The 26,840-nt window shown below is 44.4% G+C and overlaps 1 protein-coding gene across 2 annotated transcripts in view; it reads right to left on the bottom strand.

The window, feature by feature from the left end:
* CARMIL1 (capping protein regulator and myosin 1 linker 1) overlaps positions 1–13,461 on the bottom strand; it is a 192,961-nt gene extending 179,500 nt beyond the window's left edge. For both annotated transcript variants that reach the window (XM_040076283.2, XM_040076419.2), the window contains exons 1-2: positions 13,355–13,461; positions 9,430–9,527 (exon numbers count right to left, since the gene is read on the bottom strand). In XM_040076283.2, the coding sequence (XP_039932217.1) occupies positions 9,430–9,527; positions 13,355–13,394 (138 nt within the window). In that variant the 5' untranslated portion in view covers positions 13,395–13,461. The remainder of the gene's footprint in view (positions 1–9,429; positions 9,528–13,354) is intronic.
* Between the last annotated feature and the right edge of the window lie 13,379 nt (positions 13,462–26,840).

Below are 26,840 nucleotides of genomic sequence, written 5' to 3'. Positions count from 1 at the left end.
TACCAAAAGAAGAGATTGCCATCTTAAGCCAGCTGCACTAAAAATCCAAACATCAGTTCTGACCTACCTCCACTGCTCCCTGCCTAAGGCTCCTCAGCTCCACATTGGAGTAGAGGCTCCCACGGATGGCTATAAAAGGTATCATTTTAAAGCATCAGCCTCTAATGTTTGTTGAGAGATGAGCCTCTGAATGGCTTCCCTTTATCACTAGTTCTATGTGAATAGTTTCAGTCTTGCTAATGGCCTTCAAGGCAGCGAGGGAGAAGCCTTTTCATTCAAAGGCTGACCCTGAACAAACACAGCAGTGCCCTGTCTCCCAATTCAGATTGGGGTCAACAGCCATTCACTTCCTCTAGTCAAATCTGAGTAGAAACTGCTCTGCAGCAGCTGTCTCACCCTCTTGTTTTGCTCCCTGGCCCCAAGAAGTAGGTATCAGTAACTTCGCTCAAATCCTCAAAATTTCACGGAGCTCTACAAAAGCAGCGGTTTGACCGAGTCAGGTACAAGGGAAGGATTGCTGTTCAAGCTTTGTCTACCTTAAGTGGCTACTCCATAAAGACGTGCCTCTGGCAAGCATCTTGGAGGCACAAAGTGGAAATGGCTTGCTCCAGGTGACCTCAGCTTCCTAAGCCCTGGCTAAGAGAGTGCTTCCAGACATCCCAAACAGACCACTCTACCTCATGCTGCTAACCACTGCTTCTGCAGTGGAAAGGGGGAAAAAGATAGTTATCGACCCATCTAAAAAGCATGGAAACAAGCACCGCTTGAAAATGCAGTGCAGGATGAAAGTCTTAAGGGGAATACAGACTCAGCATTTCCTCTTCTGTTTCCATCTCCACATGCACACTTCGAGGCCCACCCTGCTGGCATGCAGGCCTTCTGCTGTATGGGGATACAAACTTGTCACTTGGCAGCCAAGGGGATAAGCTGCACGACATCCACACCAACAGGCCCAGACCACAATTCTTGTATTTATTTTTTTTATAAAAGTCACCTTGCAAAGAAGATCCAGAAACTTCAGATAAGAGCTACTCCTCACTAGACGACAGCTTCTATCCTGCAAACCCCTTTCCAATAGCCTCACAGGACCCATGAACCCTTTTAATTTGTATCAACACCAGCAGTGTGACTCCTCTGAGCCTCATAGCACAAACTTGTTTTGTTTCACTGGCCTTAAATTCCACATGCCACAGCTATTCGGATCTTATCCTGCAACCCCAACTCTCTGAGCCAGGGTCTCTCTTCCCTCATCCAGCCGGCCAATTAATTTGGTTAAGCCTGTTTCAGGAGTGCAGGGTTATAAGAATCTGGCCCTTTAATTACGTTTTGCATCCTAACAGTTTGTCATCTGAACTAATCAAATTAGGGAAGCTATCACTAAGACAAAGATATCACTCATGAGCTGATGCAGAGTGGAGGTTTCGTAAACAGGGAGAGATGAGACAGGACCAAGGGCAGAAATCAGCCTGGGGACTCAGGTAGCTGTACAGAGCACCATTAGCAGCAGCTAAATTTAAAGAACAATTTCATATCCTGGGCCTGTAATTACTTTACACAGAATTAAATTACCACCACGAGAGAAAAATGAAGCATTGTAGGTGAGCTAAAGTATTTTAATAATCAAACTAATCAGCGGCATTCAGCAATTTTCCACCACAACAGTAGCTGAAGAGAGGCACTCTGAGCAACAAAAAACATTTTTCACAGTACACTGCACTAACTTTTCACTTAGCAGCCCTTGAAGGCCTTTTTCAAGTTTACTGTGTCCTCCTCCACACTACTTACACCAAAGTAAACCACATTCTCTGCATGAGAAGTCTTTTCATAAAGTAAGTCAGGCAGATAAAACAAGCTGTAAGAAGAAAAGAAAAACAACAACAACAACAAAGAAATAAAATAGAAACCCCACACAAATATATGTCTACCTAATAACACATTTTGCTCCCCTCTAAATCTTCTCTTTCCTGGGGAAAAAAAGCCACCAATGGCAAAGAGTGACTGAAACAAGAAGTTGACCCTAATGCTCATTTTCTATTTTTTATTTTCAGCTTTAGAGAAATTTTGTGTTGTAGTCAGTCTTCTGCCTCTTTTATGCACAGATTTCAATGAAAATCCTTGCTTAGGAAGGTTCCATTTCATAAATAATGGTGGTAAGGAGTCAGGCCCTCTCAAAGCAAAAGCACATTAGCAAACCACTTCGGTACATTATATATACAGCAAGGAAATGGAAAGAGTGTTGCAGTTAAAAAGGAAATTCTTTCCAATTGGGCTACAAAAAAATCAACAGGAGGAAAGATTCCATGATCAATTCAGAGCCACAGTGGATTCCTCCCTCCCACCACTTTTTCTTTTACACCAATAAATGTTAGAGCTGTGTACAGAAAACCAGAACATGCTTAAGAGTGAGATTGCGTTCACGACTTTTCCTTCCAGAACACTGCAGGTGAGTGTGCAAATGCAAATTACACAAGCCAGGACAACAGCAGGTGCTTTCAGGGCACTGAAAAAGGAGTCCCTTTTTCTTTCCTTTCCCTGCCTGTACCAGTTGCCCAAAACTAAAGAAAGGGAGAACAACCAAGTAGTATTTCTGTCCTATGGAAGGAACACATTATACTCACGGTGTAAGAAATCATCTTAAATTTCTACACTTGCATGCTCTATCACAGCAACTCATTGAACCACTGAATCATTGAACCATAGAATGGTTTGGGTTGGGAGAGACCTTAAAGATCATCTCGTTCCAACCCCCTGCAATGAGCAGGGACACTTTCTGCTAGACCAGGTTGCTCAAAGCTCCATCCAACGTGGCCTTGAACACATCCAGGGATGGGGCATTCACAACTTCTCTGGGAAACCTGTTCCAGTGTCTCACCACTCTCATCATAAAAAATTTCTTCCTTGCATCTAGTCTAAGCTAACCCTCTTTTAGTTTAAAACCATTCCCCCTTTTCCTATCACAACAGGTTCTGTTCAAAAATTTGACATCCTTTTTCTTATAAGCCCACTTGAAGTACTGGAAGGCTGTAATAGGATCTCCCTGGAGCCTTTTCTTCTCCAGGCTGATAAACCCCAATTCTCTCAGCCTGTCTTCATAAGAGAGGTGTTCCAGTCCTCTGATCATCTTCATGGTACTCATCTGCCCTCATTCCAGGTCCATGTCCTTACACTGAGGGCCCCAGAGCTGGACACAGTACTCCAGAATTCTAGGTTTGTAAATCTTCCCACCAGTTAAAAGTAACCCGATGGATCCGTGTATAACATAAATGTAAATTTCAGTGAAACTTACACATGTGTAATTTTTTAAAATGTTTCCTGTTTTGGAAACATATGCAACTGCATGAGTGAATTATTAAGATTTATTTCATTCAGTACTCTTCTTATTTCAGTTTTTTGTAGCAATCTTACAGGCCACGGTTCAGTTGTTTCCTAAGAGGCACCTTGTAAATGTATTAAAATACATTTTCACATCTAAGTATTTTTTGATTACTCTACCTCACTTCATTTAGATTTCCTGACATGAGGGATGTACCAACACCTACCTCCTTTCATCTTCATAAAGACACACTTAAGATATATGTCATAACAGTCAAAGTTCTGGGCACGGAAGAGGAAACACCATTATTTTTAAAGAATGTCCCTATTTAACATCATTATCACACACCAGCTGCCATGATATAACGTGTGAGATTGCACACATTTTATGTAAAACTAACCTTAGACAACCCTGTGAGCTTCATGCTCTTAGTGGTTTAAAAGAAGTGCATATTTTTTAAAGCACGATGTGAAATTTATCTCTACTCAAACTGAATATCATGGATAGATCAAGACAAAAGATGAGCAATGGAAAACAAGCACCAGAGCTTTTAATCCCAAAATAGTTTTGGCTGTGCAAAATACTACTGCCTCCACCCGGAGACTGCCACCTGATAGCTGAGCAGGCACAGGAGCTCATACAGGCTTTTCTCCACTGCATCACCAGAGTCAGCCACATTGTTCAAGCAATATTCAGAAGCCACAAAATGGCCATAATTGCTCCCTTGAAAGTAAACACAGATAGATTTTATTTTTTTAAATAGAATTCCAGTGTTTATAAGAGAGTCTTTAGAAGCAGAACACGAAATCTCAGACCATGTGCACAGAAAAAATATAAACTTCTTTGACAGGAGTCAGCTCAGCTTTTTTGTTTTAAGAGCCCACGGAAACATATGTCCCAGAGAAAGTGACAAGGACACATGAACTGCTCCCAGTGAATTTATGTTGGGCATACAGTACATTTTAAGGAGAGCCACCTGCCAAAGCAACTGTCTCAATTTCAGAAGTAGCACTGCGATATTTTAACAAAGAGAATGTAAATGACTGAGGGCAGAAGTGTAACAGACTCCTCAATGGGATTTCCTAATAAAGTGCTTTTGGTCACTGCATCACATCACACTATTCTATAGCCTTAAGGTTAGGAAAAAACAAAACAAATCAAAATAAACCCAGCAACAAAGCAAAGAAATCTGACTAAACATATAGACAGCATGGCCGCTTGCAATATTTCCTTATCTTTTATGTCTAAATAGTATTACTTTGGAAAGGAAAACTAATCCCAAAGGCAACTATAGCCTTTTATATTCTCTTTTTCTAATAGTAAAGACAAAAAATAATATTAATCTTGAATTCTGGCCTGTCATGAACCATTCCTAAAAACATCAATATTTCATAAAGAGTTTGTCACATTTATTTCACATATTGGCTTTAGCTCATATCTGAACTTCTCAATGTTTGCTGCTTATAACAATAAATCTGAGAGGAAGAAAAGGCAGTGGGAAATAATCAGCAAAATTATGTACAGATATCTTGGCTATTTTGAGAGGGGAAAAGCAGCACCACAAACAACAAAGCTAAGAAGTCCAGTTCCTAATAATATTTGTCTGCAGGTGATAACATGATAATCACTGAAGCCTCTGGATTGAAAAAAAAAAAAAAAAGGATGAAGCATCTCACAGATACTGACAGGGCATTCTGCCTGATCCCTTATGGTGGCAAAAGGTGGAGGCCCTCAGAAGAGGGAGTAGGTGTAAAGTTCCTCTTCTTTTTCTGGCTGTCTCCCCCCACTGCCCTCTTATCATCACAACTGAGACGTCTCCATACCCATCAGCTTAAGCTGAAACTGGACAGACGGTCAGAATTTGTCAGTGTGAGGAAAAACATCACAGGCACTCAGCATGATGCCTTAAACTTTGTCCTCATAAGAAATCAGGTTTAAACTAAACAATCACACAGAACCAAAGCAATCCCCCTCTGATTAGAAAAGAGTGACTTCTTTATCTATTTCAACCCAAAAAGAATACTGTTGTGAGCATCACACTGAAGCCAAACACAGCTGGGTCCATGCCTGCTGGGGCAGCCTGCTCAAGGGCTCTGCCACAGCTGGGCTGTCTGCAGCCAACACGGCGCAGGAATGTGACCCCAAAAGTAGGAACAAACCTTGACCAGGGCTCCCCACCTTGCTTCAGAGCTCTGGCACTCAATACTGGCCTGAGCAACACCACAGCTCCACCTGCACTCAGTCACTTTTCCAGCTGAGGCCACCCCACAGACCCGGCTGCCTGGCCTGGCCTCGGGCCACTGCAGCGCTGGTGACCACTGGAGCTCAGCTGCCACCCTATTCCTGCTGAGTGTCTCCCTGGCCCACAGTGGGGCTGTGCCCCCTTGGGGAGCCCCACAATGTCTGTTCTGCTCGCCCCGTGGGGCAGCTTGTCACCTTTCAAGGTCTCCCATGTGCCTGCCATGTTCCTTCACTTTCCCCAATGGCAGCTTGACGCTGCCAGAGTACCCAGATGGGACTGGGGTTTCACCCTAATTGCTTGAGGACTGTTTTTTCTGCCTGTTCGAGCTGATAATTGCCTTTTCAGGGCTGGATACCTGTTTGCTGTCCAAACATGTGAGATTTGGTGCCAGCAGACCAGAGGCAGCTCAGCAGCTCACGATGGCTACGGTTTTGCATGATTATGACTAACCAAAATACTAAATAACTGCAGATTGAGATTACTGAGGCTGCAAACTCCTTGTGCAGACTGAAAAATCCTGGTTTATATAAAAATGCCTAGACATAATTTCCAAACTCTGGCAACCAAAGCTGGGATCCCAAAGCATCCTAGGGCAAGCATGGTCTTTATCCACCAACTTTACCAGTTTAATACTGGGACCCTACTGCAAGCAACACCAGGGGTTTTCCACTGTTTTTTTCTGTAGTCTCAGATTCTAATTTCCATCTTAATTATTAGAGGACTTTCCTATAGCAGAGTGATTCAAGTAGATGATTACATCCATATTCTAGTGCTCTGTACCTTGATTACACTGTGAACAACAGGGCCAGCCGTCAAGTGATTTTATAGTTACCTGCCAAGTGCAGTCATTTTAAAATAATCTCCCTTTCTCAAAGTGGTACTGATTTTCCTGGATTTCCCTAGGAAGAAAGGATGAGAGATCATTTAATTAAAGCACAGATTTGGGTGTCAGGGCTCAGTGCCAACCTCTGTGATCAACCTCCTCTAAAGCCATGAGAACATTTCTCAACAGCTCTGGGGTTAGCTAGATGAGAGCAACTGGTATTTTCTCCCTATTAAGTGCTGGACCCAAAACACAACATCTCATTTGCTTGTAAACACCCAACTACTAATAAAATGCAACCCAAAATCTCAAAACAATCCATTGCCACATGTGCACTCAAGAGACAGCAGTGAGAAGATTAATGTTTCAAATCTAAGCTCTCAGGAGTTGAGGATTGCTGGCATGAAAGCTGCCCATGAAATCACATTTGAACCCTCTGGTGCATTCACTTAAGGATATAGTCTTTAATTACCAAACTGCTTTTGCTGCCAACACTTCATTCAGCATTCCTTTTGACAGGCTCACCCAAGGCACAGCAACTTGGTTTTACCCGCTCCAGTCAGAACATGGCCATATGCATTATTTACTGAATACTCTTGAGGTCCAGCTTGGAGTACAGAAATTCTTAATTTTTCTGGCATGTCACTAGAGGACGCGAGGAGAAAATGATACTTACACTCCAACTCCGGAACAAAGGAAGGCTACTTTATTATGATTATTTCATTTATATAGATTCTGGACAATGACCAGGGATTGGAGAACAAGGTTACCACCTCTCCACCCCACTGGCCAGGCTAGAAGTCAATCAATTGTTCCTCATTAGAGAGGAATGTGAAAAACAACCACTTGTTTATGTTACAAGCGTGAGAAGACTCCACTACAAAATGTAAACATTCACAGAAGGCTAGTAGAATATGGCAACACTGGCGCATTTCCTGTAGCATTTAGTATTAAGCACTCAGATACTTCTGAAGCAAGGCAATTTATTTTCATCATCACTCTTTTAATGACAGAAGGGTATATGTCCTCTACTACACAGGTAAGAAGTGAGACGGTGCTGACACACTAAGGCAAAAAAGTCTCCATTAATCTGAGGTACCAAACTTAAGGTGTTTCTGGTGCAATTTTTTTCAGAGCATTTGGCATTTCATAGAGCTTTGTATCCCCAAAGTGAACCATAGTCTCTATAGGCCTTTGCCACAGCAGACAACATTTAGCACCTCTGCAAAAAGGGAAAAAAACAACTTCCTAATACGACAAAAACATCCCAAAATCCCAAACAAACAAAAAACCCAAACCAAACAATCCCACATAAAGATTTACAGTCAGAGAAACATTATTTTTTAAAAAAAAAGCATCTTTAGCGATTTGTATAGTTTCACAAAAGGCAGTTTTCTTCTACGTCAAAGGAAAACACTAAATCCAATTCCAGCAATCAATAATCAATTTCTCTAAAAATAAAAACTTTTTTTTTTCCTCTGCCAATATAAATTCCCTGCATTTCTGCATCAAAGAACAAATGGTTATACCACACAACATCCAGCAAATCACTCTCTGGAAACACTTATCTCGTGCACTGAAGAGAACATGTATGTACACAAATAGTGCTCACTAACTCATGAACCTCTGAAAGGTTCTCTCCCTTTCAGTACCACTTCAGTGGCAGAAGGTGAAAGTCTCCACCTGAGAGCTTAGGAGATTAAAGAGAGAAAAAAAACACACAAGTCACCACATTTCAGCGTTTTACTGCCAAATAGTACATCCCTCAGGAACCTCACTGATGACTCAAAGCTTGACATTCTCTTGGTCCCATCAGTTCAGAACAGTATTTCAGTATTTTCACAATATATTTCACTATGTATAATAGTTATGATTCCCTGTAAGTCAAAAAGTCAATCAAGTGTAACCGCTTCAGTGAAACCTGTCAGCCTTCCCTATAAACATGGCTTTCAAATAAATAGAGACAATCAATCAACATTCACATATTCAATCTATTTCCAGTACAGAAACTGTAAATCAATGAACTAGATATAACACGGGTAGATATTAAGCAGAAAATATTTCAAGTTCCTTACATAGCGACTCTCACAGAAAAGCGAGCCTTTATCTACGGTCTTAATGCCCAGGGATAGCAGCATGTACTTTAAGAAGATAATTCAGAAGTGATTAAAAAGTTGTGGGTTTGAAAGACAAAACAGCAGATCTGCATGGAGAACGTACTTAATATCTGTAACAACAGCTTTGGCAACAAAACTTTCAAATAAGGAACAGCACGAACATAAGACACCAAATCTCAAATATCCTGCAAAATACTATGGCAGCATTGTACTCTAGGAGCTCTCCTGATAGGAAGGTATCAAAAGAGTATGGAAATATAGTTCCATGTCTTTTTCAAGATAGTATGAAAACGCAGTGGCTCACTACCACTATCAAGAGAGGCCAGCAAAACTATTCATGAGAAAACAGGAAAACATACTTAAGTGAGATTAATTTGACACTTTCCTCCACTACAGTTTTAAGGACAATTTAGAATCCCACACATTAAGTGTTTCTTTTAAAATGCAGATGTATGACTTAACAGAGAATACAAAAACCCACAAATAGTCATTTGAGTTCAAAAAGCCCAACAGTTTTACTGTTGCTCTTCACTGCATAACAGCTTCAGATTCTCAAAATTAATTCTACACACTTCATCTTGCATTTCTTGGCCATTTAAAACTCTTATGGATGTAAAGAGGAAACCTAACCAGCAAAGGCAGCAAAATATTTTAGAACAGGTGCTGATAATAGCTTGCTTCATCATCCGTCCATAACACAATACCCAAAACTCTGAAAACTAACTCAGTTATAAACAAGCGTGTGTACACATGCACAGCTGCACACCAACTTCCTATGCAGGCTATCATGAAAGCAAGAAAAAGTAAGAAAATAAATCACACAAATATCTTATGGCACACACAAAGTTCAAAGAACACTTCCAGAGGAGAACTAATGCCTTCTGAAAAGATACTGGCTTTTCCATCGCATATGCAGTCGTTCTATTGGACTTACCAGTATTTTGTTATCCACTTTATCTCCCTTGGTTTCCAGCTTTACTTTCTTCTTGACAGAAATTTTGATTTTCCTCCCAATAACATCCCTGACACTTTCTGAAACAAAAGAAAATATCTTAATTAAATACCTTCGGTGTCAACACAAGAAGGAAACAGATGCCACTGTTGAGTTTTCACAAAGACTCAAGAGCTAGGTTGTCCAACTGCTTGCACTCATGGAAGTCTCATGCGCATGCACCAGTACTGAACACAACCTAACACAACTACAATTTTCTAAGTATGCCATCTACACAATAATTTTTGTCTACTGTGATAGGATTGTTGATGTCATATGCCAGGGTTCTAAACACAATTTGGTATTTTTTTCCAGCACTACTTACATGTCAAAATCATACCCAAGACAAGCCACAGCGCTGCTTAGCTCCATTCTGGAAAAATGCAACGAATTCCTCACTGCAATTATTTGTACCTGAAAAGCTTACTAAAGCAAATTAGCTCCTTGCATTGCACAAATTTCAGCCTCTTGTTAATATCAGGGAGGCTAAATATCAGGGTCAGGCAATGGAGGAGCAACTGCTCACACATTTTGCACTCTGTGCATTGAAGTAGGGAAGCGAACCAAGCAGACTTCCAGATAGTAACACCTGGCAGCTACGCAGAGGATGCTATGGAGGCAACATTGGTCTCGGTCCAAATCCCAGCGACAACGTAGCCACCTCACGGTGCCAACACCAAAGTTACATTAGTTGCCATAATGTTTTAATATGCACATGCACACACATGTACACACAGTCTCTGCCAAGGATGAGACGAACCAGCTTTTCCGCTGATCATTTGAACCCTGGCCTGAAGGGAACACACACACAGGGAACTGTGTCTAGAAAGCTTATACAACTACTGACACTGATGTAATTGAGAGATAACAGAGGAGTTCATCTAGAAGAGCCAATTTGGCACCTTCCGTAAGTTTCACTCCCCAGCCCCCACTGAAAGGGAATGAGAAAGAAATCTTTTAAACACATTAACCTATTTGCAGCCCAACAACAGGCATCTGTAAAAGGCGAGTCTCCGCCCTCTCCAGACACATACACTTTGCCCTCAGGCACGCTTAAGTTTAAAGGCAAAAATGAAAGATAATAGGCTATTCCTAAGGCTTTTAATTATAGTGCTCTGCATAGCGCTTTTCTGCACAATTTTCATCCGGCAGTCAGAAGACATTAGCACAAACAACACATTATTTATTAAGCCTGAATGTTTAAGCCAGGCCACAGCGTTCTGCCTGCAGGGCAGAAGGGTGTGCAAGTCAGAAACGTGGTCGGTCGGAGAGACTCTTCACCAGAAAGAGCTCCCTCCTTCTGCAGAATCGGCATGTTTTCCCCAGGAATTTTAATTTTCCTATCAGGAAACAAAAGCTCCTCGGCAGCAGCGGCTTGCCCAGCGAGAAGCCTGTCCCGAGCCGCGGCAGCCCCGGTGGCAGGCAGCCAGCGCGGCCGGCTCCCGGAGCAACCGCTTGGTCAGGAGCCAGGCTGCGAGATCCCGGAGCAGCCAGGTAAGCGGAGCGCGGGGGAAAGTCCAGCCCGATGTGAACTGCACTCCCAAAGCTTCCCCTCCCATCGGCAATGCCCAGTTATGGTCCTTCTGTCCCTGCTTGGGAACCCAGAAGCAAGCTGACCACAGCGGCTTTTTCAAGTCCTGTCTCCTTGCAGAAGGTACTGCTACCGTGTCTGTTATTTCACCTCCACTTGCAGCCTGTACCTTTCGGTTTCTCCTCTCCCACAAACAGTTCCGAGTGCCTACATCTAGCAAGGGACTTCTTCCTGGCGCACATGCTTCCCGTTGCTGTCCCACACAGCAGAAGTGGGAATGACTGTAAGCCCTCAGCTCCAGCACTCTTATCCAACAAGCCATAGGGAGAGAAGGGGCCAGGGACCCCAGACTGCACAAAGTATCATCAGGATGTCAGCTCCTCACAAGGCTCTATCTGCCTGAAAGAGCTAGCAGCACTACTTTAAAGAGCCAGAATACAGATTTCATAGATATTCTCGACAGGACTGAAGACAATTCCCTCCAAATTGGAGGGCGGTAAGTGGACTCACAAAGTAAATTCTCAGACTGAGAGATGGAAACATAACGTTAAGGTTCACATTTTAAAGTGTTCATCCATTTCTAGTGCTGGAGACTTCAGACATCCACACCTAGGAGGAGTGGATCCAACAGCAAGAGAGGGTTTCTCAGAAGACTATGACCTACGAGACCTGACAAAGGTCACACGGGAAGTGAGTAACAGAACAAAAACTGCAGCTCAAACACTCCTACCCCCAGTTTAATCTCCACACTCCAATCACTCCACGTTAAAGCACACCCTTTCATCCTGCTCTCAAAACATGGTTATTACAAAAAGCTTACTTAAAATTTAACATGCAGACACCAAAATACTGCTAGAAATTAAACCAATCTACATGAACAGATCCCTGCACCTCAGAATAGCACTTGACAAATCAAGCTGAGTGGGTGCAGGGCACTAGGGCTGGGGAGTAGTTCTTAAGACTGTTCAAAGCCACCAGAGAAGGGGACCTGCGAAGATGCCCACCTTATTCCTCCCTGGAATACACAGCACACCTCACCTACAACACCACAGTACAGACCCATGGTGAGTAAGAAATACTGTGTTAGCACCTCAAACATGCCTGGCCACTTTAAAATAGAAAAACTCCATGGTTTTGATCATAGCTACTCCTAGAACACTTCCCAGCCCATCACTTCTTAGCAGTAAGCTACAGGCTACAGTCTGTCTGTAAACCACAAGGTTTGGAGACCTAAAGGACTGCAAAACAGAGCTATTTTCACTCTACAGAAAAAAAAAAATCTGCAGCAGCTGCAAATGTCCACCCCGATTTTACCAATATTTGCTAAATGCAAAAACCACTTGCTGACTGATGAAACTGAAGGAAATGCAACAATGTAAATTACCTAGGTAAGGTCTGAAATGTATTCACTGCAACTTGTACCTTGTTGCCTGACAAATTTCTGTTTCCGTCCGTTATTAAGACAACACTTTAAATTATTCTAATGCTGGTAAGATCTTCAGATAACTCTTCAACAGGCAAAACCAAAGGAAATTCAGCCTGAACAAGGCAGATGAGGGCCTAGAGCATCAAACCTGTTATCCCCAAATGACACTGGTTACACGCATACCGCGTCAACGATCCATTTATTGGAAGCTCTCCAAAAGCGGTGACAGCATTTTCAGGGTCCTCGCCATCACCTGTGACTGAGTTCCTAAGCGTATACCGTGCAGGATGGGGGCTCGTGTGCACGGGGCCATAAAACTTTAATTACAAATACCCTCACTCCCTCCTACGCACAGAGGAAAACGAGCCATAAACTATGCAAAACCCGGGAGGATGAATAAAAAAAAGCACCGAGCGGAGCCGCAGCCCGTGCCGCCGGGCTGAGGCGCTCCCAGGACGTGCCCCGGGCGGGCGGGGGGCGCGGGGGGCCGGGGCAGCTCCACGGCGCGACTGCGAGCGCTCGCAGCCTGCCGGCACCCCGGACAGCCCCCTCCGGAGGGGGAACACACATCGTGCCCCGCCGCGGCTCCCGAGGGCTCAGTCCCTGCCCGCGGCCGCCACCCCGCTGCCCGCCGCAGCCCCGCAGCCCCCGCCCGCCCGTTTCCCGCACGCAGCAACGCGGCCTCGCCGCCCCCCGCCGGCACCTCCGAGTCCCTCGGGCCCCGAGCGGAGCCCCCCGGGCTCCCCGGCCGGTCCCCGCGGCGCTTCCCCGGCCCCACGGACCCACCCCCGGATTCCCCCCACCCCCGGCAGCGCCGCATCCCGCGCACGGCGGCCTCCAAACTTGCCCCCGCAACACCTTCCCCCGGGACCCCGCACCCCCCATTCCCGCCGCCGTGCCCCGTCCCTCACCGATCAACTCTTTGGGGACGTCGGAGCTCTCCTCGGCCATGGCGGCGGCGCTGCCCGGCGCCCGGGGGTGCCCGGCGGCGGGGCTGCTTCAGCGGCGCGCCGTCCCTGCGCCGGGCGAGGCGGGCATGCACCCAGCGGGCGGGGAAGGAGGAGGGCCGGCCGTGCGCCTGGCTGCGGAGCGCGGGCTGTGCGTGCGGCTGCGAGCGCGGGCGGAGGGAAGGGGCTTCTCCCGCCCCCGCGGAGCCCGCTCCCCCCGCGCTACATGCCGCCCCCGGCTGCCGGCGCGGCCGGGACGGGCATTTCCAGGGAGGGACGGATGGTCCGCAGGCGGCCGTCAGGCGCGGCGCTCCGGGCTCACGGCGGCCCCCGCACCGGCTCCCCCGTTCCCGCCTGCGCGCCGCCCGGCTCCCCCGCCCGGCACCGGCGGGAGGCGGCGGCTGCCCCCGCCCCGGGAGGGCTGGCCCCCCGCCCCGGCCCGGCCCCCGAACGGCGCGGGAGCCGCCGGGAGCCGCCCGCGCCCACCCAGCGCCCGGCGACAGAGCGGGAGGCGGCGGCGGTGGCGGCCGGGAGCATCGCCCCTTAGGAAGCCATCGCGGCGAGGGAGGAGGAGGAGGAGGAGGAGGAGGGCAGCGGGCTCGGAGATTGAGCGCGGCGACGCCGGCCCCTCCTTGGGCCGATGGCGCGGCTCGGCGCTGCGGCGGGGGCCATCTGCCGGCGGCCGCGGGCTACACCGGCCCGGGCCCCGCCGCCGAGCGACCACCTGAGGCGGCAGCAGCGCCGGCCCTGCCCGACAGGCCGAGCCCTCCGCAGCTGCACCCTCAGCCTTCGCCCCGCCGGAATTCTCCTCTGGGTTCATTAAAACGGGGTTATGGTACGAAGGGGGTGGTTGTCATCGTCAGGTCAGTCCTGGCCGCCTGGGAAAGGGATTGCCTAATTCCTTTCCAGAAAAGCTGGAGCACTTCGAGACCTGGAAGAGGCTAAGCTTTGGTCCAGACCTCATCTGGACTCGCTCCGTCACCTTATCTCCATGGGGACGGCGGCTGCCTCGGCACCTGTTGTGAGACAACGCCATGAAACGGCTCAGCGAAATCCTTGTGCAGAGAGCCTCGGTGTTGCTGAGCCAAAGGGAAGGGAACCAACCATGCCTCCTTTCTCAGGACCAAATTAAAATCCACAAGTTGCAGCATTTTTGCTTGTTGCACTTTGCCACTGAGGATTTTTGTCATGCGTTAACAGCCACATTATAGAAACACAGCACGTGAGCTGCCTAATTGCACTCATAAATATAAGCACAGAAAGATGCTTATTGGATGAGAACGAAGGAAGGGGCTCGGCAGCCCTGGAAATCCTTTGGTTTGCTTCTGGCAGTGATGCCTAGTTTCAGTGAAAGGATCATTTTCACTGCAGCAGGATTGTGATTGGTCGCCCTCCATCCTAAAAGGGGTGGATTACTGCACAAACCTCATATTTCAAGAGCTCTACAAATGTGTGGTGGATCAGGGAGATCAAAGTCATTTATGTCTAATTAAGAAATCTGAAATGCATTCAGTGACAGCAACAATGTGACTCCAATAAGAGTTATTTTGCTGGTACAGTACCACAGTGCTGCACCTCTGTGTGTCACATTCTGTTGTTTACCACGGACTTCAGAAAAAACATGACCATTTTGAAATTGGCATCGCTTGTCAAATAAATATATCATGTTTTCTCTTGGCACCAACCAGCTTTCTAAATCACGCCAGAGATGATTTTACCAACACCGATACCATTACTACCGAGATGGATATGATTTTCAGCCTTTACTGTTTCCTGTTTACATGTAGAGAATAAACACATCCTTTAAAGAAAATTTTTAAAAAGTGAATATATTAGTAAAATAGTAAAGCAAGCTGTGTGGTTTTAATATACACAATATCAATCAATCTTATCTGGATATAAATATGTATCTGCCAATAAAATGCACTGTATTCCTTTTCTCTTCTGCTCTCTTTTCCTTACTGTAGCTGCATCTTTTTATGATGGACACAGAATACCTGCTGATCTCTTCCTTCCTTTTCTGCCAGTTTTTCCTCATGGCTCAGCAGAAAACTGCATTTCTTGCTCACTAGATGCACATAGGCTTACTTCCACCAATTAACCTGAGCCTGGGTACTTTGTTTTGACAGGAAACAAACAAAACAAAACAAACAAACAGAAAATTTCAGAATTTCATATATTTTCTAACAGCCAGGAGAGATAAGTTAGACCATCAAGTCTGCATAAGAAAGGCAATATAATTTCATATAGTTAGTTATGTATTGAGTCTAATTCTGTCTTCAGCTAAAACTTCTAGAAAGATAACTTTTATTCCATCACTATTCACCTGCTCTACAAAAAATATATATATATTTGGATCTATGACCTCTTAAGCATGACAATTTCCCATACCACTACACCACTGTCTTGTTTCTGACACAGTATTTGAAGCATGGACCTTGACTCTTTGGCTGCTGCCACACATCCACAGGCCTCTCAGCATGCATCAGCTGCAAAAATGATGAGCTCCTTCCATGCCTGCCTGCCTTCTGCTGGAATACTGCTCTGCTCACACCTCCTCCACCCCAGTGACCTACCACGAGCTGACACACACGGTGAGCCCAGGTTGTGTAAAGAAAGAAAGAATGAATGATGGCAGCAGGCAGGGCTTTTTTGTTGTGGTTTGGTTTGTGCTTTTTAATTAGCAGCACTACAGGTTAATGGAGTAGCCCTGCCAAGGCTAGTGTGTAATTCCTGCTTTGGTGCTTAGGAAACTGGACCTGGTTCAAGGTAGGAAAGGCACAAACTAAACTCAGGTGGATTAGTGCTTCCAAGACTAGGTTCAATCAGCAAAATTTGTAGTTCCCCATTCCTTGTTCCCTAGTCAGGAAGCAGAACATGACTGCCCAGGCAGAATGCTGCCCTTGCTCCTCCAACTACAGTAATGCCTAGGTATTGACACTATCACAGTGTCAGTCTAGCCTGTCAAAACAAGGGTGTTTCTAATCCCAAGGCTCCATGTCCCAGTGCACAGAGGACTGGACCACCATCCCAGAGAGCCCAAACAAAAATTTAACCCACAGAGTCTCCAGAGACTCTTCTCCACAGTTTAAAGGCAAAGCCTCACCATGGAGAGTTTGCTGGCTTTGTAAGAAGGTGCGATTTTCATCCTTTCCTGTTGGCCCTTACACTCCACTAGTCAGTTCAGCAGGGATGCAGGTGCCACTGGCAACTTTCCCAGGGACAAGGATGCTTGAAGAAGTTCAGCCTCCTATGGCAAGTCATCCATATCCACTTGTGGCTGTTTACCGCTTTCATGTTGTGCCAGTGAGAAATTGTTTTACTGTCTTGTGACCCGTATTAGTAAGGGGGCAGGAAGGGGATTTTTGTCATTTCAGCAACAGAGTTCTAATTGTCTTTTATCCCTTCTTGCCCATGAATAGAGGGACATCGGGACAGCTGAGGAGAACAGAGGTGCCCAATTTAAAGTGCAGAAACAGAAGATGCACACAGGTTTCCTCTCTGATCTCAGTGGCATTCCCCTAACCCTCACGTGCACTTCATGCCCTGGCTGCTCCCAAGCAGTCCTGGCTATGTTTGCAGGGCCTTGTTACCTCACTTTAGGGGCACTGATGCAAGTGATCACAAGATAGGTGCCCAAGTTAGGATCACACTCCACTAGGATCACAGAATCATCAGGGTAGGAAGAAACCTTTAAGATCATCAAGTCCACCTGTCAGCCTGGCACTATCATTGAACCCCTAAAACATGAAACGTCATCAACCCAGCACCAGATCCAGACGCCTCTTAAACATTTCCCGGGATGGTGACTCCACCACATCACTGGCCAGACTATTCTGAAGTCTGACCATCTTAACAACAAAAATTTTGTTCTAATATCTAGTCTGAATCTCCCCTGTCTCAGCTTAAGACCATTTCCTTCAGTACTCTCACTGTAGGCACAGCAGAAGAGAATGGCTCCCACCTCAACACCATCTCCTTTAAGATACTTGTAGCAACCTTGATATCACACATGCAGCAGGCACACGGAGATGGAAAGAGGCTACACGGTCTTCTGCTGGAGCAGAAGATCTTTGAAATCATTTTACAAGTCTTTCAAGGGATAACTGATTTGTCTGCCAAAAGAATGGGATGTATGCGGTTTTGTTGGAGATACTTTTTCTCTAAAGGCTGCTCAAGTTGTTGTAGTTCCTGGCATGACAGAAATGCTGATGAGAGTAGTGGGCTGGATCATGTGTGGGTTAGATGGCTGCAGGGGATGTTGCAGCATCCAGAGCTTGTATTTAACTGACAGTAACAAAGCAGGGAGGGAGGAACTAAGAGCTTCAGAAGATATTGATCAGCAAGACATTGACACAGAAAGGGCTGTGGAGGGGAAATATCCTCAAAACTGCACCCTTTATGCATCAGATTAACCATTAATTGCACAAAATAACTTTTGATGGGCTTTTGACTCCACCTCTTGAAGGTCTATATTATTATGGCACCTCACAAGCTGTACTGACATACAGTATAACATATTCCTGTTTCCCTGCCTCTCTGCTGCCCTTGTCCTTCTCAGCCTAAATCCTGTCATCTCCTGCAGATAAGGCAGGTGTCAATATGAGTTGTTGCCAAGCTGTGTACACTGTCATAAGGCAGGGTATTTATAGTCCCAAGTGTTGCACGTCCTCCCTGGCAACTTTTGTGGCCCTTGTACAATGGCTTCAGCACTGAAGAACTTTTTTTTTCTCTCTCTCTTTTTTTTTTTTTTTTTTTTTTTTTTTCCCTGAGAAGCAGTAGAATGATGCTATCAACATCAGGAAATGATCAGCTGAATGATCCTGCTGAAGCCAGTGGAAAGACTTCAGGTGCCAACAGCAGGTGTCAGACTGACATTCAATTTACACCCTGGAGTTATCCTGCTGCATCAAGGTGGGAGAAATCAGGTGATCCAACCTGATTTGCAAAGCTGACTTGGAGCCTGGAGTAAAAACTTGGAAATTCCCGTAAAAGACAAAACGTCTCATACAATGCCATTGTGGGTATAAATGACCCGGGTTTCCAAGTGGCATTTCTGACAAATTCAAAGGTGTGAGTTCTTTCCCAGCTATACCTGTGCAATCCCATAGATTCTGTTCCCTGCCCTGTTTGAAGGCAGACAGGACAGGGCCATACTGTCTCGTGTACCACTAACCAGCCAGGCATTTCCAAGAGCAGTGTCATTTAAAGAAGTGTTTCTTTTCAATCTCTGCAATTATTATGGGCATTTTGAAGACCAAAAGGCAGCTAATCTGCCACTCTATGGAAGTATATGAAGCACAATTGAGACACATGCTTCCAATTGTTTCTGAGCCCGGCTGTTCATGAAATCTACGCATCCCTGCCAGCTTTACTTCCACTCAGCCTAAAAATAATTTACAGCACTTCCAGTTTTGGGATCTCTCCAGTTGTTTGTTTGTTAAAATTTTTACCCAGTATATATCTTTCTGTTCATTGTTTATGTGTGGTGATAACATTAAATGTGATATTTAGTCCCCTCACATCCATCACATATGTTTGGAAACCTGTAGATGTAGGACTTAGGGATCTTTTGACATGAACCCTTAGTTAGAAAAAGAGCAGAAAACAAGTAGCTAGCTAATTGCAGGATGATAAATATGTCTTATATTGCTGGATGATTGGATGCCTTCTTCGCATTTCACCAGTTGAGACAAAATTCATAGGGAGAAATATGTGTCCTAGATCAGTCCTCGTTTGATAAAAGGAATTACAGACTTTGTCAGTAGTCTCCTGTTGCTATCTGTGACTGAGTCTTTTGAAACCCTTTCCACTGTATGGTCCTATGATAATTTCAGTACCTTGCACTCAAAAAAAAAGTATTTTGTCTTGATTTTAAGTAGGGTGAATATAAATGCAGCAGTAAAGAGGTATGTTTTGATAAGGCATTCTTTGATGGTAGTGTTAAGAAGATAATTACAAAGAGCAGTCGATGCCTCATGAAAATCTTAAAATGAAAAAATCTTTTCAGAAAAATTCTGGTTACTCCACTGTGTTTGGAGGGGGAAAGGGATAAAACCAGGCTCACTGGAGATAAGTCTGGGAAGAGCATGCCAGTGTTTGAGGGACACAGCATACAGCAAGGTCATCGTCTGCTGTCTCAGTGGAGAGAGAGTATGGAGATCCATGCAAGGGTCACTGATATGTTAGAAACCACAAAACACCTGCATATGGTCAGGAAGGAAATAGGGCTTCTCCCTCCATGAAGGTGACAGGACCAATAACCCAGCTGAGGTACATCTACACCAGTGCATGCAGCACAGGCAATAAACTGGAGGAGCTGGAAGCCACAGTGCAGCAAGAAAACTATGACAAATTTCCACCACAGAAACATGGTAGGATGATTTGCACAACTGGAGTTGCACTTGCACTTGGAGTGCTGCAATGAATGGCTACCAACTCTTCAGAAATAGGTAAGGAAGGAGAGGTGGTGGGATAGCCCTGTAAGTTAGTGAGAGTTTTGATTGTCTGGAGCTTAGTGATGGTGATGATAGGGTTGAGTGTTTATGGGTACGAATCAAGGGGAAGACCAACTAGGCAGATATCCTGGTGGGAGCCTGTTATAGCTCATACAACCAGGACAAAAAGGTAGATGAAATATTCTGTAAGCAGTGGGGAGAAGTCTCACACTCACTGGCTCTTGTACTTTCGGAAGACTTCAATTTACCAGACAGCTTTTGGAAATATAGCAAAGAGAAAGTAGCCTAGGAGGGTCCTGGAGCATGTAGAAGACACGGCTGGCAAGGGGGGCAACAAGGGAATACACCCACTGGGCAGATTGTTTGGAAGCAGAGGAGGAACAGGTGGGTGATGTGACAGCTGAGGCCTGTCTTGGGCAGAGAGGAGGTTTAGATTGAATATTAGGTAAAATTCCTTCTCTGAAAGGATTGTCAAGCATTAGTACCAACTGCCCAGGGAAGTGATGGAGTCACCCTCCCTGGAGGTATTTAAAGGGCATGTAGTTGTGGCATTTAGGGACGCGATTTAGTGGTGGACTGGGCAGTGCTGCATTAGCAATTGGATTGGATGATTTTGGAAGATCAACCTAAATGATTCTATGATTATTTTATCATCTGTTTCCATATTCCTCTTGCTTCAAACATTTTTAGCAGGCATATTTGTGTAAAATCAGGATCACTGTTGCTAAAGAGCTCATTTGCTTCTGCTACTTAGCTCTCTTTCACGAAAGCATAATCCTTTGCATATCCCATCACACTTAGACACTTAGAATTTGTATAATGTGAGATGCTGAACTAGGGGCAAAAGCAAATCATTCCTAAACAAACTGTTTATACTGGCATCCTGTTTTACTCTGTTCTTTACAAGGCATTACTAACAACGTGGAATACACTGAGCAAGATACTGAATAGAAACATAATATTTTAAAGCATTTAAAACAGGTATGTTTTGGGTCACCTGTCACTAAGGCAAGCTCCACCATCTTTAGGGCATGTGAAATCTCATCTCTCCTCTACTGGAGACTTTGATCATGTCAGATGTCTTAGCAAGCCTCTTTTTCTTACCATTGACTCCAACTTAATCAATCAACACTCCCTGATTGGTTTCCAGCCCTGTGATATTAACTAGTACCTGTATTTGAGGTGGTGAAACTCCACAGACATTATTTGTACTGGCCAAGGTAATTGAAGAAGACAGATTTTCTTTGTAGCAGTGAAGTGGGTGAAATGAACCTGTATAAAAATGAATCTGAAGTACTTCTGACTTAAATTTCAAACTGAGCATGATCCTCTCTCCCTTTTAGTAGTCTGAGCTTCTCTCTCAGCCTTTACTATTCTTACTTCTTCCCCTGCAGAAACTACTAACAGCCCTTCCATCAATACCAGTAACTTCCATCCGACCTAGCAATCTCTGCTGCAAAAAATATGTTCATTACATCTCAAAAAGCATTCTCAGAAGCAGCACATTCTGGAGAGGTCATTGACCATATGGTGTGTCAAGAGCCTTTAAGAGAGCATGCTAAGCCTAAATGGTGAGGCATATAACTCTCCAGCTCACACTGTGATAGCCTGAGAGACAGGGGAAAAAAGGGTGAGAAATGTGTAGGAAAAGTTATCTTGGGCTCTACTGCTTTAGGACCAGAAAAAGTAGAGTATATTGTGACTAAAGAGAACACTTGCAGCAATTACACGTGAATTTTAAGAGCAAAACAAGTTTTCTAGCTATACTGAGCTATCAACCTTTTGATTTGCAGCCACTTTTAGGGAAAGTTTGGGATGTGGCTAGAACATGCCAGAGTCTCCTTTCACATACAAGACTTGAACTGAATGTGTGCTGTAGCAGTAATACTTGGTATGGTACTTCTTCTCCCTTTGCACAAGCCTCTCCCCATGGAGGAGCTTGCACAGCATAGTCTGAGAACCTCTGCACACTTATGTTGGTAAACCATTTACAGAACTCTTCCAGAATGGTATTCCAAACTACAATTGTGTTGGTCCTTTTCACAGACTGGAGAATTGCTCGACTTGGTACAGTACTATGTGGGGGGACTTTTTTTTCCCACTCATCTTTGCACCCACCTTTCAAATCCACAGTTATCTCTAGATTCATGAGAACTCCCTGTGAGTTCTCTAGAGCTCTCCTTGACATTTCCAGAGTGCTCGAGTTGTCCTAGATGTTTTGTAAAACAAAATAAGGAACACCGGTCATCTCTGGACAGCTCATGAATGTTTTACAAATAAAATATAAAAGAATTAGCAAGCAGGGAAAGCAGTGTGAACACACTGCAAGAATGTCCTAGCTGCATGTTCCTAATATAAAACAGCATCAGATGTGGTATTGCAATGTAATAGGAATTTACTGGCAAAATGAGATTGCCATTTTCGGCTCTGGCCATAACAGGATATTAACATAAGAGTTGACTAACACAGTAAATTGAGGTCACATCAGGCTTTCTGGATGGATATACTTCATCAATGACTTGGAGAAAATTATTTTTAAAAGTGCTATTTCTCATATTCAAATCATCACTCTTCAGACCTGAAAAAAATCCTGTGCAATAGGATTTTCACCGACACACACAACCTCCTTTCATCAGCGTATATGTTTCAGCACGCATATGTTCCTCTGAGTAGGTTTTCTTCCACATATGGCCATTTCAGTCTTAGTGAAAAATGGTATCTTTAGGCTATTAATTCCAAGCCCTATTTTTAATTCCTAAGAGGGTTGGTATTTGGGGACAAATGCCATTACTGAACCAAGTCTATTGAGAGGTTTTGGCTTGCTAAAGGGACAAGAAATAGTTCTTGCCATTTATTGTGATCTTCAGAGTACTGCAAGGATGTCTACCAATAACTGAGGGTATCACTTCACATCCCAGTTAGGTGTTCTGCCTACTAGCAAAAAAAAAAAAAAAAAAAAAAAAAAAGGTAGTAAAATTTACATCAGTAGATTTAAAAAAGAAACATGGCCACACCACATGTGCAAAGAGAAAGGCTGTTTTTCTATTAATAATAAATTGAATGGCCCAGTGATGAGACCAGCTTCAGGTTCTCCAGCACAGAAAATGTGTGGACCTGTTGGAGTGAGTTCAGAGGAGGACCACTAGGATGCTAGAGCATCTCTCCTGTGAAGACAGGCTGAGAGAGTTGGGGCTGTTCAGCCTGGGGAAGAGCAGGCTCCAGGGTGACCATATAGCAGCCTTTTGGTACCTAAAGGGAGCTTACAGGAAAGCTGGAGAGGGAGGGAGGGACCTTTTACAAAGGCATGCAGTGGATACGTATTATGATAAGGGGCAGTGGTTTTAAACAGACAGAGGGTAGGTTTAGATCAGATATTGGGAAGAAATTCTTTACTGTGAGGATGGTGAGGAAATGAAACAGCTTGCCCAGAGAAGTTGTGGAAGTCCCATCCCTGGAAGTGTCCCAGGCCAGACTGGGTGAGACTTTGAGCAACCTGGTTTAGTGGGTGGCATCTCTGCCCACTGCAGGGGTTGAACTAGATGATCTTTAAGGTCTCTTCCAACTCAAACCGTTGTATGATTATGTTGCTGGGCAATAAGAATGATGAGCGTGTGGAGGCTTGTGTCTGTACTAATGAGCTTCCTTAGCCTGCACAGAGTCTGTGAAGCACCTTAATCACTATGCAGTGATGGAGAGTTGTTTGCTTGCTGGCACCTGGCAGCTCAAATCCAGGAGCAGCTTTTTAATGCAATGTTTGCTTTCCAGGGCTGAGAGAGGTTTCTGGCACAGCTTATTTCTGGAATTTATACTAAGCCTAAGCTTGCTCAGTCTCTCCTCCCTTGCAGGGTGAAGGGTGCTGAGAGAACTTCTCCAATACAGTGAAATCACTGGACATTTTGCTGCAAAGGCAGTGGCCTGAAGCTAGCAGCACCAAAGGAACACTTTGAGAACAGCAGAAGGAAAAACACTTGTAAAATTCCTGAGATAAGCCACAAATATGAAGAGGTTGTGGAAGGAAAGCCTGCCTTGAAGTTACATGGAATGCCATCAGCAAAAACAGCCTGAGACATTTCTGCTCACCCTATTATCACATTTCATAGTCACTTGACTGAGTGTACCAGTTTTGGCTGGGGCAGAGTTAATTTTCTTTGCAGCAGCCTGTATGGTGTTATCTTTTAGTGTTTTGATGAAAATCATGTTGATAATAACACAGGTATGTGTTAGCTACTGCTGAGCAGTGCTTACACAGTGTCAACGCTGCTTTTCCTTCTCACATTGATGCACCAATGAGTGGGCTGGGGGTGGGCAGGAAGTTTGGAGAGGACAGACACGGGGCAGAGCTGACCTCTGTGACACAAGGGACATCCCATACCATACAATGTAATGTTCAGCAATAAAAGCTGGGGAGAAGTTAGCCAAGGCTGCTGTTGTTTGGGGACTGGCCAGGCACTAGTTGGCTCAAGGACAGCAGTTGCTATTTCTTGCATCAGTTGTCTTTCTTGGGTGTTTTTTTGGTTATTGCTTTTTTGTGTGTGTGTGTCTTTGTGTTTGTTTGGTTTTTTTTCTTTTTTCTGTTTGTTTCCTTTTTTAGTTTCCTTCTCTTTTTACTTATTAAACTGTTTATCTCAACCCATACATTTTCTCACTTTGCCCCTCCTCTCCCAACCTATGGTAGGAGTGAGCAAGCAGCTGTGTGGGGCTGAGCTGCCCACCAGGGCTAACACACAAACCAGGCTGTTAAAACTCTTTGCAGGGCTGCACTGAAATCCAGATGAGAAGATCCACATCAAAACCAAATCAGTATATCATGATATTGATATCACACTCATAAAGAACAGACACTCCAGAAAAATCACAGATGATCTTTCAACTTGCTGTGAATGCTTTAGACCACTCTGCCATTTCTCTGATGTCAAACCACCATTGGAAAGACCACACACTAACTGAATGTATTTGTTATTAGAAAAGAATTACCCACGTAGTTCTCCAGAATGTAATCAGTGATCTGCAAAGCACAAGTTTATGAATAACTATTTGCAGTTTCTAATCTCCAGCTCACATTTTGATCTCAATTATAGATGCCTCCCAGTCAGGGGAGCAGAAACAAGAACACATTATTTAAGGCAGGACATAAAGATTGCAAATAGAAAACCGTATGACTGTAATATTCACAGTCTGCAAACTGTGTTTTTCTGTCTACTATAGGTCAAATGGTATTATTTCTGTTCCCCTCCGGATGATTTACATCACAAACTAGTACAAGAAGAACAACTTATTTCACAATCAGCCTGAAGTTTGCTTTCAGCATAGGAGCACCCATTCTCATCAAGTTCAAGTGCTCAAATGATCTCTGAAAACAATTAATGGTTACCTCCCCAATGGAATAATGAATTTCATTAGAGATTTTTTGAAGCATTTTCCCCAGGCACCAACCTTGGTTGTCATTTTCTGTAACACCACTTCTCAAAACAAAAAATATATCAGATTATTATGATTATGTGCAGTAAAACAAACCAGTGTCAGGGACGAGCTCTTCTTCAATTTTTTTCATCTTCATTTCAACAGAAAGGATCCATTTAGCAGCCTTCAGTCTGCCCCTAAGTGGTTAATGTAGTGTTCAGAGCAGGTTTTTATTACCCTTTCTTCCTTCCCTGCCTCACTGCACACACACTCATATTTTTTTTTTTTTTTTTTTCCCTCCAACTTGATGCTTTTGGTTCCTTTCACTGTGTATTATCTGCTGCTGGCAGTAATCTTAGCTCTTCAACTGACAGCAAAATTATGAGGTGCTCAGTACAAGATGACAATTTTCCTTTCCCTCATTCTAATTCATTCGTGCCGCCATCAAGGAATCAGCGTCATCCTTTCAACACGTTAACAGCTCTCTGCTGATAGAAAGCATTAGCCCCCCATTCTTCAGCAAGAGGTCAAAAATTATTTTTGTTTTGTAACAACCCATTAAATTTTGTGCTCTGGAAAATTCCATTGCTCTCTGATTTCAAACAGCTAGGCTGTTGTCTCTGTTGGCACAGAGGGAAGAGAAGGTTTGCTGTGAGACACCAAGTGACACAGGCAGCTAAAATTCTTTGCTACAGCGGCCTGTAGTCTACCACCAGCTTGGTTGACTACTTTGGTTACTTGCCTTTTTTTTTGGCTTACTCTCAAGAAAGTCTCTTCATTTTGATATTTACTCAGAAGCCCCTGGAATTGGTTTCCTACCTTTAAAATAGTTTTTAACTAAATGTTGCAGTATGCTTTTTGAAAATTAAAAGAACCTGGGTTTATATATTACCAGGCAAGATATAATCTATTTCTGTATCGATGGCATGGCTTTATTCAGTCTTCTATACAGCTGAACTTATCTGGGTAATGAGTTCCCTTATTCCCAGGTAGCTTCATAACAGGAAACCGTGGTCAGTGTTACACACACTCATTTGCATTCAGCGTAACAGAAGCTGAAAATCTTTGTCAGAAAACTTGCATTAAATTGTTCAGTGAGCACGGCTGTGTTTCTGATGTGTGTACAGGCAGATTACAGATAGGACCTGAAATGAGCCTGGCAGCAGACAGAGGAGTCTGTAGAGACTGAGAGGCTGTGCTGACCCTGCCAACGTCCCCAGGCACTGGAGCAGAGCCCAGCTGACCAGCTCAATTCAAGGACGCATGAAGCTGGCAGTGATGCTCCTTGTGCTGCAAGATGTATGGATATAGGGGGTTTCCTACCTCTCTTTTAATTGTAGCCCTTGGAATAAGTTGAAACCTAAAGAGGAGAATGAGAGATGGAAACAACCTGGTTAAAAAGATCCTATACAGAGAGTATGCATACTGCAATATTTGCAGACAGGGCTGGGAGGAAGCAGAGGTAGAAAACTGTGGGTTTGGGTGAAAATAGAAGTTGAAGAGCTAATTCAGCATTCACCTCAGCACTGTCAGAGCCCTGGCAGAGAAATCAGCAGTACTCCTGAGATCTGCAGCAGCAATAGCAGGACACC

The sequence above is a fragment of the Hirundo rustica genome, chromosome 1 (assembly GCF_015227805.2).
Source record: "Hirundo rustica isolate bHirRus1 chromosome 1, bHirRus1.pri.v3, whole genome shotgun sequence".
NCBI lineage: Eukaryota > Metazoa > Chordata > Aves > Passeriformes > Hirundinidae > Hirundo > Hirundo rustica.
This window is presented reverse-complemented; position numbering and strand designations above follow the sequence as displayed.